The sequence below is a fragment of the Oncorhynchus nerka genome, linkage group LG18 (assembly GCF_034236695.1).
Source record: "Oncorhynchus nerka isolate Pitt River linkage group LG18, Oner_Uvic_2.0, whole genome shotgun sequence".
In the NCBI taxonomy this organism is placed as follows: Eukaryota; Metazoa; Chordata; class Actinopteri; order Salmoniformes; family Salmonidae; genus Oncorhynchus; species Oncorhynchus nerka.
Genome location: NC_088413.1, coordinates 83,132,766 through 83,147,435, shown reverse-complemented (window position 1 = coordinate 83,147,435; position 14,670 = coordinate 83,132,766). Strand labels below are relative to the sequence as shown.

The window sequence follows — 14,670 nt, the reverse complement described above, 5'->3', positions numbered from 1 at the left end:
TGGTTTCTTCTTGTCATGTAACCTCTTGGTTTATTATAGTAATTTAACCTTTTGGTTTCGTTTTGTCATGTAACCTCTTGGTTTATTTTAGTCATTTAACCTCTTGGTTTCTTCTTGTCATTTCACCTCTTGGTTTCTTCTTGTCATGTGACCTCTTGGTTTCTTCTTGTCATGTGACCTCTTGGTTTCTTCTTGTCATGTGACCTCTTGGTTTCATCTTGTCATGTAACCTCTTTTAGTAATTTAACCTCTTGGTTTATTTTAGTAATTTAACCTCTTGGTTTATTTTAGTAATTTAACCACTTGGTTTATTTTTGTCATTTAACCTCTTGGTTTCGTCTTGTCATATAACCTCTTGGTTTATTTTAGTGATATAACCTCTTGGTTTATTTTAGTAATTTAACCTCTTGGTTTATTTTTGTCATTTAACCTCTTGGTTTCGTCTTGTCATATAACCTCTTGGTTTATTTTAGTCATATAACCTCTTGGTTTATTTTAGTAATATAACCTCTTGGTTTATTTTAGTCATATAACCTCTTGGTTTATTTTAGTAATATAACCTCTTGGTTTATTTTAGTAATATAACCTCTTGGTTTATTTTAGTAATATAACCTCTTGGTTTATTTTAGTAATTTAACCTCTTGGTTTATTTTAGTAATATAACCTCTTGGTTTATTTTAGTAATTTAACCTCTTGGTTTATTTTAGTAATTTAACCTCTTGGTTTATTTTAGTAATATAACCTCTTGGTTTATTTTAGTAATATAACCTCTTGGTTTATTTTAGTAATTTAACCTCTTGGTTTATTTTAGTAATTTAACCTCTTGGTTTATTTTAGTAATTTAACCTCTTGGTTTATTTTAGTAATATAACCTCTTGGTTTATTTTAGTAATATAACCTCTTGGTTTATTTTAGTAATTTAACCTCTTGGTTTATTTTAGTAATATAACCTCTTTGCTTTCAACCGTGATTTGCTTATTCACCAGACTAGGCTAGCCAGTCACAGAGTAGATAAATTAAGATTTGAAACCTCTCTAAGGTGTCAAGGCATGGTCCATTTTTCTGGGACATATTTCAGTACAATGGAGTGTAAATTACTTGTGTTTTAAGGAGTTTTTCATTTTAAGAGTATTTCCACATGTCAGTTGTTGAGTGATAATTACACATTTTTATGATGTTTGCAATAGTATTTTTTTTAAAGTGGTTCTATCTGAATTTTCTGGGGTTGACTGTTGATGCTCCCTGATATTGTAACGTTTGTTGAAGGATAGTGTGACGTGTTGTGGTCTGAGATTGCCATTCTGAGATTCGGTTTTGCAGTGATGGAAAGCTGAAGAACACAGAGACCTAACGGTGTGTGTTCTAGAATATTTTCTAATGACGGTTCTAGGATGTGTTCTACTGACGATTCTAGAATGTGTTCTACTGACAGTTCTAGAATGTGTTCTACTGACAGTTCTAGAATGTGTTCTACTGACGGTTCTAGAATGTGTTCTAGTGATGGTTCTAGTGACGGTTCTATAATGTGTTCTAGTGACGGTTCTATTATATTTTCTAGTGTCGGTTCTATAATGTGTTCTAGTGACGGTTCTATAATATTTTCTAGTGACGGTTCTATAATGTGTTCTAGTGATGGTTCTAGAATGTGTTCTAGTGACGGTTCTATTATATTTTCTAGTGTCAGTTCACTGTGTTCCTATACATGAACAGGTGTGTATGATGAGGGTAGATAATTTGTACTCATTGTTGAGACAGACGTGAAAACAATTCAAAGCAATCCCTGTTTGTTAGTTTATTTGATTTTACCTTTATTTAACTCATATGAATGAGTGGGATTGTACTTACTAGTAATTATTGGGTATTGCTGTGAATCTAGTGTGGAAGGCATCCAGAATGTGGGTGTTTGTTTAAATAGAGCAGGGAGGATAGCCCACAGTAAGTAAGGCCCACAGTAAGTAAGTCCCACAGTAAGTAAGTCCCACAGTAAGTCCCACAGTAAGTAAGTCCCACAGTAAGTCCCACAGTAAGTCCCACAGTAAGTAAGTCCCACAGTAAGTCCCACAGTAAGTAAGTTCCACAGTAAGTCCCACAGTAAGTCCCACAGTAAGTAAGTCCCACAGTAAGTAAGTCCCACAGTAAGTAAGTCCCACAGTAAGTAAGTCCACAGTAAGTCCCACAGCAAGTAAGTCCACAGTAAGTAAGTCCACAGTAAGTAAGTCCACAGTAAGTCCCACAGTAAGTCCCACAGTAAGTCCCACAGTAAGTAAGGCCCACAGTAAGTAAGGCCCACAGTAAGTAAGTCCCACAGTAAGGCCCACAGTAAGTAAGGCCCACAGTAAGTAAGTCCCACAGTAAGGCCCACAGTAAGTAAGTCCCACAGTAAGTCCCACAGTAAGTCCCACAGTAAGTCAGTCCACAGTAAGTCAGTCCACAGTAAGTCCGACAGTAAGTAAGTCCCACAGTAAGTCCCACAGTAAGTCCCACAGTAAGTAAGTCCCACAGTAAGTAAGTCCACAGTAAGTAAGTCCACAGTAAGTAAGTCCACAGTAAGTCCCACAGTAAGTCCCACAGTAAGTAAGTCCCACAGTAAGTAAGTCCCACAGTAAGTAAGTCCCACAGTAAGTCCCACAGTAAGTCCCACAGTAAGTAAGTCCACAGTAAGTAAGTCCCACAGTAAGTCCCACAGTAAGTCCCACAGTAAGTAAGTCCCACAGTAAGTCCCACAGTAAGTAAGTCCCACAGTAAGTCCCACAGTAAGTCCCACAGTAAGTAAGTCCCACAGTAAGTCCCACAGTAAGTAAGTCCTACAGTAAGTAAGTCCCACAGTAAGTAAGTCCCACAGTAAGTCCCACAGTAAGTCCCACAGTAAGTAAGTCCTACAGTAAGTAAGTCCCACAGTAAGTAAGTCCCACAGTAAGTAAGTCCCACAGTAAGTCCCACAGTAAGTCCCACAGTAAGTAAGTCCCACAGTAAGTCCCACAGTAAGTCCCACAGTAAGTCCCACAGTAAGTAAGTCCCACAGTAAGTAAGTCCCACAGTAAGTCCCACAGTAAGTAAGTCCCACAGTAAGTAAGTCCCACAGTAAGTCCCACAGTAAGTCCCACAGTAAGTAAGTCCCACAGTAAGTCCCACAGTAAGTATGTCCCACAGTAAGTCCCACAGTAAGTAAGTCCCACAGTAAGTCCCACAGTAAGTCCCACAGTAATTGTTTGTTTTGAAGGATGACTGTTTGTGTAGAGAGGAAGATGGCATGTTGAGGGGTTGAAGAGATTGAGGAACAGAATCAGGACCCAATTCCCACGCCATACCTCAAAGCACCTCTGATGACACACATTACACAAACCAACCAAACTAAACCCCTGAAAACACTCAACATTACACAAACCAACCAAACTAAACCCCTGAAAACACTCAACATTACACTAACCAACCAAACTAAACCCCTGAAAACACTCAACATTACACAAACCAACCAAACTAAACCCTGAAAACACTCAACATTACACAAACCAACCAAACTAAACCCCTGAAAACACTCAACATTACACTAACCAACCAAACTAAACCCTGAAAACACTCAACATTACACAAACCAACCAAACTAAACCCCTGAAAACACTCAACATTACACAAACCAACCAAACTAAACCCCTGAAAACACTCAACATTACACAAACCAACCAAACTAAACCCCTGAAAACACTCAACATTACACAAACCAACCAAACTAAACCCCTGAAAACACTCAACATTACACAAACCAACCAAACTAAACCCCTGAAAACACTCAACATTACACTAAACCCCGGAAAACACTCAACATTACATAAACCAACCAAACTAAACCCCTGAAAACACTCAACATTACACAAACCAACCAAACTAAACCCCTGAAAACACTCAACATTACACTAACCAACCAAACTAAACCCCTGAAAACACTCAACATTACACAAACCAACCAAACTAAACCCCTGAAAACACTCAACATTACACAAACCAACCAAACTAAACCCTGAAAACACTCAACATTACACAAACCAACCAAACTAAACCCCTGAAAACACTCAACATTACACAAACCAACCAAACTAAACCCTGAAAACACTCAACATTACACAAACCAACCAAACTAAACCCCTGAAAACACTCAACATTACACAAACCAACCAAACTAAACCCCTGAAAACACTCAACATTACACAAACCAACCAAACTAAACCCCTGAAAACACTCAACATTACACAAACCAACCAAACTAAACCCCTGAAAACACTCAACATTACACAAACCAACCAAACTAAACCCCTGAAAACACTCAACATTACACAAACCAACCAAACTAAACCCCTGAAAACACTCAACATTACACAAACCAACCAAACTAAACCCCTGAAAACACTCAACATTACACTAACCAACCAAACTAAACCCCTGAAAACACTCAACATTACACAAACCAACCAAACTAAACCCCTGAAAACACTCAACATTACACAAACCAACCAAACTAAACCCCTGAAAACACTCAACATTACACAAACCAACCAAACTAAACCCCTGAAAACACTCAACATTACACAAACCAACCAAACTAAACCCCTGAAAACACTCAACATTACACAAACCAACCAAACTAAACCCCTGAAAACACTCAACATTACACAAACCAACCAAACTAAACCCCTGAAAACACTCAACATTACACAAACCAACCAAACTAAACCCCTGAAAACACTCAACATTACACAAACCAACCAAACTAAACCCCTGAAAACACTCAACATTACACTAAACCCCTGAAAACACTCAACATTACACTAACCAACCAAACTAAACCCCTGAAAACACTCAACATCAACAAACTAAACAAACCAACATTACAAACCAAACCCCTGAAAACACTCAACATTACACAAACCAACCAAACTAAACCCTGAAAACACTCAACATTACACAACCAACCAAACTAAACCCCTGAAAACACTCAACATTACACAAACCAACCAAACTAAACCCCTGAAAACACTCAACATTACACAAACCAACCAAACTAAACCCCTGAAAACACTCAACATTACACAAACCAACCAAACTAAACCCCTGAAAACACTCAACATTACACAAACCAACCAAACTAAACCCCTGAAAACACTCAACATTACACAAACCAACCAAACTAAACCCCTGAAAACACTCAACATTACACAAACCAACCAAACTAAACCCCTGAAAACACTCAACATTACACAAACCAACCAAACTAAACCCCTGAAAACACTCAACATTACACAAACCAACCAAACTAAACCCCTGAAAACACTCAACATTACACAAACCAACCAAACTAAACCCCTGAAGAAAACACTCAACATTAACCAACAAACTAAACCCCTGAAAACACAAACTAAAACCAAACTAAACCCTGAAAACACTCAACATTACACAAACCAACCAAACTAAACCCCTGAAAACACTCAACATTACACAAACCAACCAAACTAAACCCCTGAAAACACTCAACATTACACAAACCAACCAAACTAAACCCCTGAAAACACTCAACATTACACAAACCAACCAAACTAAACCCCTGAAAACACTCAACATTACACAAACCAACCAAACTAAACCCCTGAAAACACTCAACATTACACAAACCAAAACACTCAACATTACACTAAACCCTGAAAACACTCAACATTACACAAACCAACCAAACTAAACCCCTGAAAACACTCAACATTACACAAACCAACCAAACTAAACCCCTGAAAACACTCAACATTACACTAAACCCCTGAAAACACTCAACATTACACTAAACCCCTGAAAACACTCAACATTACACAAACCAACCAAACTAAACCCCTGAAAACACTCAACATTACACAAACCAACCAAACTAAACCCCTGAAAACACTCAACATTACACTAAACCCCTGAAAACACTCAACATTACACTAAACCCCTGAAAACACTCAACATTACACAAACCAACCAAACTAAACCCTGAAAACACTCAACATTACACAAACCAAACTAAACAAAACACTAAATTACACTAAACCCCTGAAAACACTCAACATTACACTAAACCCCTGAAAACACTCAACATTACACAAACCAACAAACTAAACCCCTGAAAACACTCAACATTACACTAACCAACCCCCTGAAAACACTCAACATTACACTAAACCCCTGAAAACACTCAACATTACACTAAACCCCTGAAAACACTCAACATTACACTAAACCCCTGAAAACACTCAACATTACACAAAACCCCTGAAAACACTCAACATTACACTAAACCCCTGAAAACACTCAACATTACACAAACCAAGCTGATGCATCATCGCGCACCAAACCTTTTCTGTTATTGTATTAATTGTTTGAATTAATTGTTGTTATTGTAAGAATGTTCAACCAATGATCTGGTCGTTGTGACACCGTTTCCGTGTAGTGGGCGGCGCCGGGTTGTACACACGCGGGGGGCTGTTGTAGGTGTGTGTTGTGCTGAGGTCTCTCTGGTCAACCTGTGATCTCTAACAGAGGTCGTCATCTTCAGGAAGAGATACCTACAGACGTGTATAACCTTAACTCCTCCCCTATTATCTGAGGCAAAACACACACCGGTCCTTATATCTGATCATTCCTGAGTTTCTACGATCAATTTGTTAATAAGTTGTTGCCGACCGGATGTGCTACAGATATTTTATTAGAGAATGTTATCAAATAGAACAAACCTTGAAATAAAAATAATATATATATATATATATATTTGCAACATAATACAAGCCTTTGTTTTATTTTGTATGTCATTTGTAGTTGTGTATGTGCTTGATAAGAATCTTGAACTAAAAGGATTCTGACTGAACAGTGGTTTAACTCACTTCAACAGATTTGACTGTTTTTGAGAAATATCCTCGAATTTCACTGGAGAACTACGGATACAAGCAGACCAACCAATAACTACACCATTATTTATTGGGTTAAGATGTTTAAAAATGCATTACACTCATTTGACCGAAGCTTTAGTATGAAACCACAAAAAAAAAAACAGTCCAACCCATAGTCATATTCACGTCTTTATACGTTGAACCCACCCTGTAGGGAGCTCTTCACCAGGCTAGGGAGGCTTCAGCCTGGTCCTGGTCGTTCAGCGGAGGAGGAGGAGGAGGAGGAGGAACTAGGGAGGCTTCTGCCTGGTCCTGGTCGTACGGAGGAGGAGGAGGAGGAGGAGGAGGAGGAGGAGAAACTAGGGAGGCTTCAACCTGGTCCTGGTCGTACAGCGGAGGAGGAGGGGGAGGAGGAGGAACTAGGGAGGCTTCTGCCTGGTCCTGGTCGTACGGAGGAGGAGGAGGAGGAGGAGGAGGAACTAGGGAGGCTTCTGCCTGGTCTTGGTCGTACAGCGGAGGAGGAGGAGGAGGAACTAGGGAGGCTTCTGCCTGGTCCTGGTCGTACGGAGGAGGAGGAGGAGGAGGAGGAGGAGAAACTAGGGAGGCTTCTGCCTGGTCTTGGTCGTACAGCGGAGGAGGAGGAGGAGGAACTAGGGAGGCTTCTGCCTGGTCCTGGTCGTACGGAGGAGGAGGAGGAGGAGGAGGAGGAGGAACTAGGGAGGCTTCTGCCTGGTCTTGGTCGTACAGCGGAGGAGGAGGAGGAGGAGGAACTAGGGAGGCTTCTGCCTGGTCCTGGTCGTACAGCGGAGGAGGAGGAGGAGGAGGAGGAGGAGAAACTAGGGAGGCTTCTGCCTGGTCCTGGTCGTACAACGCAGGTTGAGGAGGAGCTAAGTAGGCTTCTACATGGTCCTGGTTGTACACCGGAGGGTAAGGAGGAGGAGTAGTGTTCTTAGCCGGTTCTGTCTGTTCTATGTCAGTCTCATTGGTCCATTGGTAGGACTGACAGATTCTACAGACACTTTTCTGTCAAATCTGTGTATCAGTGTTTCAGAACCTGATAGGGGGATTATTCTGGTTCCCACGGACCGACTGGCTGGTTCTGGGTCAGGAAGCCTGAAACTGAAGGAAAGAAGCACTGGTCCTTTTCCAACACGTCTCCAGTCCCTCCGTTGTCCATTAGAGAACTGTGGTCTTCACTGGAGTGATGTGGAGAAGAGGCTTGGCAGAGCATCACACTGGTCCTTTTCCAAAACGTCTCCAGTCCCTCCGTTGTCCATTAGAGAACTGTGGTCTTCACTGGAGCGATGTGGAGAAGAGGCTTGGCAGAGCATCACACTGGGTAGGGTTGATATCGGGTGGGAAACATATGACAGTAGGTATTATAGGGGAGGGTTGGATTAGCCAGCAGGCAAAAGGCTTTGAACGCCAGGCGCAGATGTTCCCAGAGGAATGAAACAGTGAATATTTGAAAAGATGGATATTTGATGGATCATGAAGAAGCGGCTCTGTGAGGTATCATGACAGAAAAAGAGAGGTTGTGTGTGTTGGATGCCTGAGAGAAAGACTTGTACATGTGGTGAGGAGGGGGGGGAGGGGGAAATAAAAAATACAAAAAATGCTGATTCAGAGGAGACTGACATTTCACCAATACTGGGAAATGGACATGATTAGGAGAGGAAACGAGAGAAACCGGAGACCTAGAGAAAGAGGGAAGGAGAAGGTTAGAGGCAGAGAGAGAAGGAGAAGGTTAGAGGGAGAGAAAGAGGGAAGGAGAAGGTTAGAGGGAGAGAAAGAGGGAAGGAGAAGGTTAGAGGGAGAGAGAGAGGGAAGGAGAAGGTTAGAGGCAGAGAGAGAGGGAAGGAGAAGGTTAGAGGGAGAGAGAGAGGGAAGGAGAAGGTTAGAGGGAGAGAGAGAGGGAAGGAGAAGGTTAGAGGGAGAGAAAGAGGGAAGGAGAAGGTTAGAGGGAGAGAGAGAGGGAAGGAGAAGGTTAGAGGGAGAGAAAGAGGGAAGGAGAAGGTTAGAGGGAGAGAGAGAAGGAGGGAAGGAGAAGGTTAGAGGGAGAGAAAGAGGGAAGGAGAAGGTTAGAGGGAGAGAAAGAGGGAAGGAGAAGGTTAGAGGGAGAGAGAGAAGGAGAACGTTAGAGGGAGAGAGAGAGGGAAGGAGAAGGTTAGAGGGAGAGAGAGAAGGAGGGAAGGAGAAGGTTAGAGGGAGAGAAAGAGGGAAGGAGAAGGTTAGAGGGAGAGAAAGAGGGAAGGAGAAGGTTAGAGGGAGAGAAAGAGGGAAGGAGAAGGTTAGAGGGAGAGAGAGAAGGAGGGAAGGGGAAGGTTAGAGGGAGAGAAAGAGGGAAGGAGAAGGTTCGAGGGAGAGAAAGAGGGAAGGAGAAGGTTCGAGGGAGAGAGAGAAGGAGAAGGAGAACGTTAGAGGGAGAGAGAGAGGGAAGGAGAAGGTTAGAGGGAGAGAAAGGGGGAAGGAGAAGGTTAGAGGGAGAGAGAGAAGGAGGGAAGGAGAAGGTTAGAGGGAGAGAGAGATGGAGAAGGTTAGAGGGAGATGGGGAAGGAGAGGTTAGAGGGAGAGAGAGATGGAGAAGGTTAGAGGGAGAGGGAGATGGGGAAGGAGAGGTTAGAGGGAGAGAGAGATGGATAAGGTTAGAGGGAGAGAGAGAGATGGGGAAGGAGAAGGTTAGAGAGAGACAGAGAGAGAGATGGGGAAGGAGAAGGTTAGAGAGAGAGTGAGATGGGGAAGGAGAAGGTTAGAGGGAGAGAGAGATGGGGAAGGTTAGAGGGAGAGAGAGAGAGAGATGGGGAAGGTTAGAGGGCGAGAGAGAGAGAGAGATGGGGAAGGAGAAGGTTAGAGGGAGAGAGAGATGGGGAAGGTTAGAGGGAGAGAGAGAGAGAGAGAGATGGGGAAGGTTAGAGGGCGAGCGAGAGAGAGATGGGGAAGGAGAAGGTTAGAGGGAGACAGAGATGGAGAAGGATGTGATGGAGTTGTAAGTAGTATGGACTGGTAAGAGTAGCAGTCTATTGTGAGGACTGGGGGATGACGTGAGGTGAACAGGACGAAGGTGGTGGATGTGGTACTGGCAGGGTTAGCGCTACGGTCTGGCACTGTCACGACTGAGGTAAATGCTGGTAGTTCGCCTCTGTTCTTCACGTTGGGTGTGTGTCACCTGAGTGGTCGATTGGCTGAGAACACCTTTCTGGAAATCTAGGCATACATGGTCAGCTGGAGCCACTGGACATAGAGGAGAGACATAGAGGGGTGGTATCAGTTAGGACAGAGAGGAGAGACAGAGGGGAGACAGAGGGGTATTATCAGTTAGGACATAGAGGAGAGACATAGAGGAGAGACAATAGAGGAGAGACATAGAGGAGAGACATAGAGGAGAGACATAGAGGGGTATTATCAGTTAGGACAGAGAGGAGAGACAGAGGGGAGACAGAGGGGTATTATCAGTTAGGACATAGAGGAGAGACATAGAGGAGAGACAATAGAGGAGAGACATAGAGGAGAGACAATAGAGGAGAGACATAGAGGGGTATTATCAGTTAGGACATAGAGGAGAGACATAGAGGAGAGACAATAGAGGAGAGACAGAGGGGTGGTATCAGTTAGGACATAGAGGAGAGACATAGAGAGGTATTATCAGTTAGGACATAGAGGAGAGACATAGAGGAGAGACAATAGAGGAGGGACAATAGAGGAGAGACAATAGAGGAGAGACATAGAGGAGAGACACAGAGGAGAGACATAGAGGAGAGACACAGAGGAGAGACATAGAGGAGAGACAATAGAGAAGAGACAATAGAGGAGAGACATAGAGGAGAGACAGAGGGGTAGTATCAGTTAGGACATAGAGGAGAGACATAGAGGAGAGACATAGAGGAGAGACACAGAGGAGAGACACAGAGGAGAGACATAGAGGGGTAGTATCAGTTAGGACATAGAGGAGAGACATAGAGGGGAGAGATAGAGGGGTAGTATCAGTTAGGACATAGAGGAGAGACATAGAGGGGTAGTATCAGTTAGGACATAGAGGAGAGACATAGAGGGGTAGTATCAGTTAGGACATAGAGGAGAGACATAGAGGGGAGAGATAGAGGGGTAGTATCAGTTAGGACATAGAGGAGAGACATAGAGGGGTAGTATCAGTTAGGACATAGAGGAGAGACATAGAGGGGAGAGATAGAGGGGTAGTATCAGTTGAACAAATCAGATCAACATCTCTCTATATACACTGAACAAAAATGCACAGCGGAACACGAGCTGAAGTTATTAAAGATCGCAGAAATGTTCCTTACTCACAAAAAGCGTATTTCTCTACAATTTAGTGTACAAATTTGTTTACATCCTTGCTAGTGAGCATTTCTCCTTTGCCAAGATAATCCATCCACCTGACAGGTGTAGCATATCAAGAAGCTGATTAAACAGTATGATCATTACACAGGTGCACCTTATGCCGGGGACAATAAAAGGTCACTCAAAAATGTGCAGTTTTGTCACACAACACAATGGCCACAGATATCTCTAGTTTTGAGGGAGCGTTGCAATTGGCCTGCTGACTGCAGGAATGTCCACCAGAGCTGTTGCCAGATAATTTAATGTTAATTTCTCTACCATAAGCCGCCTCCATCATCGTTTTATTATAATTTGGTCGTCCAACCGGCCTCACAACAGCAGACCATGTGTAACCACGCCAACCCAGCAGACCATGTGTAACCACGCCAACCCAGCGGACCATGTGTAACCACGCCAACCCAGGAGACCATGTGTAACCACGCCAACCCAGCAGACCATGTGTAACCACGTCAACCCAGGAGACCATGTGTAACCACGCCAACCCAGCAGACCATGTGTAACCACGCCAACCCAGGAGACCATGTGTAACCACGCCAACCCAGCAGACCATGTGTAACCACGCCAACCCAGGACCTCCACATCCATCTTCTTCATCATCTGAGACCAGCCATCCAGACAGCTGATGAACCTGTGGGTTTGTCTGAGACCAGCCACCCAGACAGCTGATGAAACTGTGGGTTTGTCTGAGACCAGCCACCCAGACAGCTGATGAAACTGTGGGTTTGTCTGAGACCAGCCACCCAGACAGCTGATGAACCTGTGGCTTTGTCTGAGACCAGCCACCCAGACAGCTGATGAACCTGTGGGTTTCCTTTAACCGAAGAATTTCTGCACAAACTGTCAGAAACCGTCTCAGGGAAACACATCGTCGTCCTCGCCAGGGTCTTGACCTGACTGCAGTTCGGCATCGTAACCAACATCAATATGGCAAATGTTCCACCTTCGATGGCCACTGGCACGCTGGAGAAGTGTGCTCCTGACGGATTAATCCCGGTTTCAACTGTACTGGGCAGAAGGCCGACTGCGTGTATGGCGTTGTGAGGGTGAGCGGTTTGCTGATGTCACCATTGTGAACAGAGTGCCCCGTGGTGACGGTGGGGTTATGGTATGGGCAGGGATAAGCTACGAACAACAAACACAATTGCATTTTATCGATGGCAATTTGACATATCTGGTGAGTATACAGGCCATGGAAGAACTGGGACATTTTCAACTTCCAGGAATTGTGTACAGATTCTTGCGACATGGGGCTGTGCGTTATCATTCTGAAACATGAGGTGATGGCGGCTGATGAATGGCACGACAACGGGCCTCAGGATCTCGTATCGGTATCTTTGTGCATTCAAATTGCCATTGATGAAATTCAATTGTGTTCGTTTTTCGTAGCTTATGCCTGCCAAAACCATTTAAGCACACTTCTCCAGCGTGCCAGTCGAAGGTGGAACATTTGCCATATTTATGTTGGTTACGATGCCGAACTGCAGTCAGGTCAAGACCCTGGTGAGGACAACAAGCACGCAGATGAGCTTCCCTGAGACGGTTTCTTACAGTTTGTGTAGAAATAAGCCCACAGTTTCATCAGCTGTCCGGGTGGCTGAGACGGTTTCTTACAGTTTGTGTAGAAATAAGCCCACAGTTTCATCAGTTGTCCGGGTGGCTGAGACGGTTTCTTACAGTTTGTGTAGAAATAAGCCCACAGTTTCATCAGCTGTCCGGGTGGCTGAGACGGTTTCTTACAGTTTGTGTAGAAATAAGCCCACAGTTTCATCAGCTGTCCGGGTGGCTCAGATCCCGCCGGTGAAGAATCCAGATGTGGAGGTCCTGAACTGACGTGGTCTGCTGTTGTGAGGACGTTTGGGCTGCCAAATAATCTAAAACGACGTTGGAGGTGGCTTATGGTAGAGAAATGAACATTCAATTCCTGAAGTCATTATGCCAATTGTACGCTCCCTCAAAAGTTGTGACATCTGTGGCATTGTGTTGTGTGACAAAACTGCACATTTTTGAGTGGCCTTTCACAGCACAAGGGTCAAATCAGCTTCTTGATATGCTACACCTGTTAGGTGGAGGGATTATCTTGGCAAAGGAGAAATGCTCACAAGCAAGGATGTAAACACATTTGTGCACAATATTTGAGATAAATAAACTTTGTTCGTAATTTCTGGGATCTTTTATTTCAGCTCATGAAACATGGGACCAACATTTTACATGTTGCGTTTATATTTTTGTTCAGTGTTCAATGCAATACAATGTCATATTATTTTGGTATCCACAGTACTCCACCAATTATACATGGTTTATCTCAATTCTTCTTGTATTTCCCCAAAATGTATTTACTCAAACATAAATGTAATTTAAACTTTAAAACTGTAAAAATGTGTATAAAACTGCTCTCAGATGAGGGGCCTTTAAAATGTTCCTTCCCAGCGCCGAGACTTGGTTCGTCCGGTCACTGCACTGACGAAGTCAAAGTAAAAACCCCTTCTTTTATCTCCCCAGACTTGGTACGGTCGGCACTAACGAAGTCAAAGTAAAAACCCCTTCTTTTATCTCCCCAGACTTGGTACGGTCGGCACTGGCGAAGTCATAGTAAACCCCCTTCTTTTATCTCCCCAGACTTGGTATGGTCGGCACTAACGAAGTCAAAGTAAAAACCCCTTCTTTTATCTCCCCTGAGTTGTGTTCTGGTTCTGAATTCACGAAAGGGGTCCCCGGACACAAAAGGTTGAGAACCGCTGAATTTGGTAACACAACCTAGACAGGTAGTGTCAGTTAGGTTGGTAACACAACCTAGACAGGTAGTGTCAGTTAGGTTGGTAACACAACCTAGACAGGTAGTGTCAGTTAGGTTGGGAACACAACATAGACAGGTAGTGTCAGTTAGGTTGGTAACACAACCTAGACAGGTAGTGTCAGTTAGGTTGGGAACACGGTTGTTGTCCTTATACCTGTGCAGTAAGGGGCTATGTCGACAGGGTACGACAGGTAGTGTCAGTTAGGTTGGGAACACGGTTGTTGTCCTTATACCTGTGCAGTAAGGGGCTATGTCGACAGGGTCGACAGGTAGTGTCAGTTAGGTTGGGAACACGGTTGTTGTCCTTATACCTGTGCAGTAAGGGGCTATGTCGACAGGGTACGACAGGTAGTGTCAGTTAGGTTGGGAACACGGTTGTTGTCCTTATACCTGTGCAGTAAGGGGCTATGTCGACAGGGTACGACAGGTAGTGTCAGTTAGGTTGGGAACACGGTTGTTGTCCTTATACCTGTGCAGTAAGGGGCTATGTCGACAGGGTACGACAGGTAGTGTCAGTTAGGTTGGGAACACGGTTGTTGTCCTTATACCTGTGCAGTAAGGGGCTATGTCGACAGGGTACGACAGGTAGTGTCAGTTAGGTTGGGAACACGGTTG

The 14,670-nt window shown here is 43.7% G+C and overlaps 1 protein-coding gene across 2 annotated transcripts in view; it reads right to left on the bottom strand.

Moving 5' to 3' along the window:
• Positions 1-6,975: 6,975 nt before the first annotated feature.
• The window catches only part of LOC115122514 (calpain-3-like), a 54,934-nt gene continuing 47,239 nt past the window's right edge, over positions 6,976-14,670 (bottom strand). For both annotated transcript variants that reach the window (XM_065004425.1, XM_065004424.1), the window contains one exon: positions 6,976-10,136. In XM_065004425.1, the coding sequence (XP_064860497.1) occupies positions 10,110-10,136 (27 nt within the window). In that variant the 3' untranslated portion in view covers positions 6,976-10,109. The remainder of the gene's footprint in view (positions 10,137-14,670) is intronic.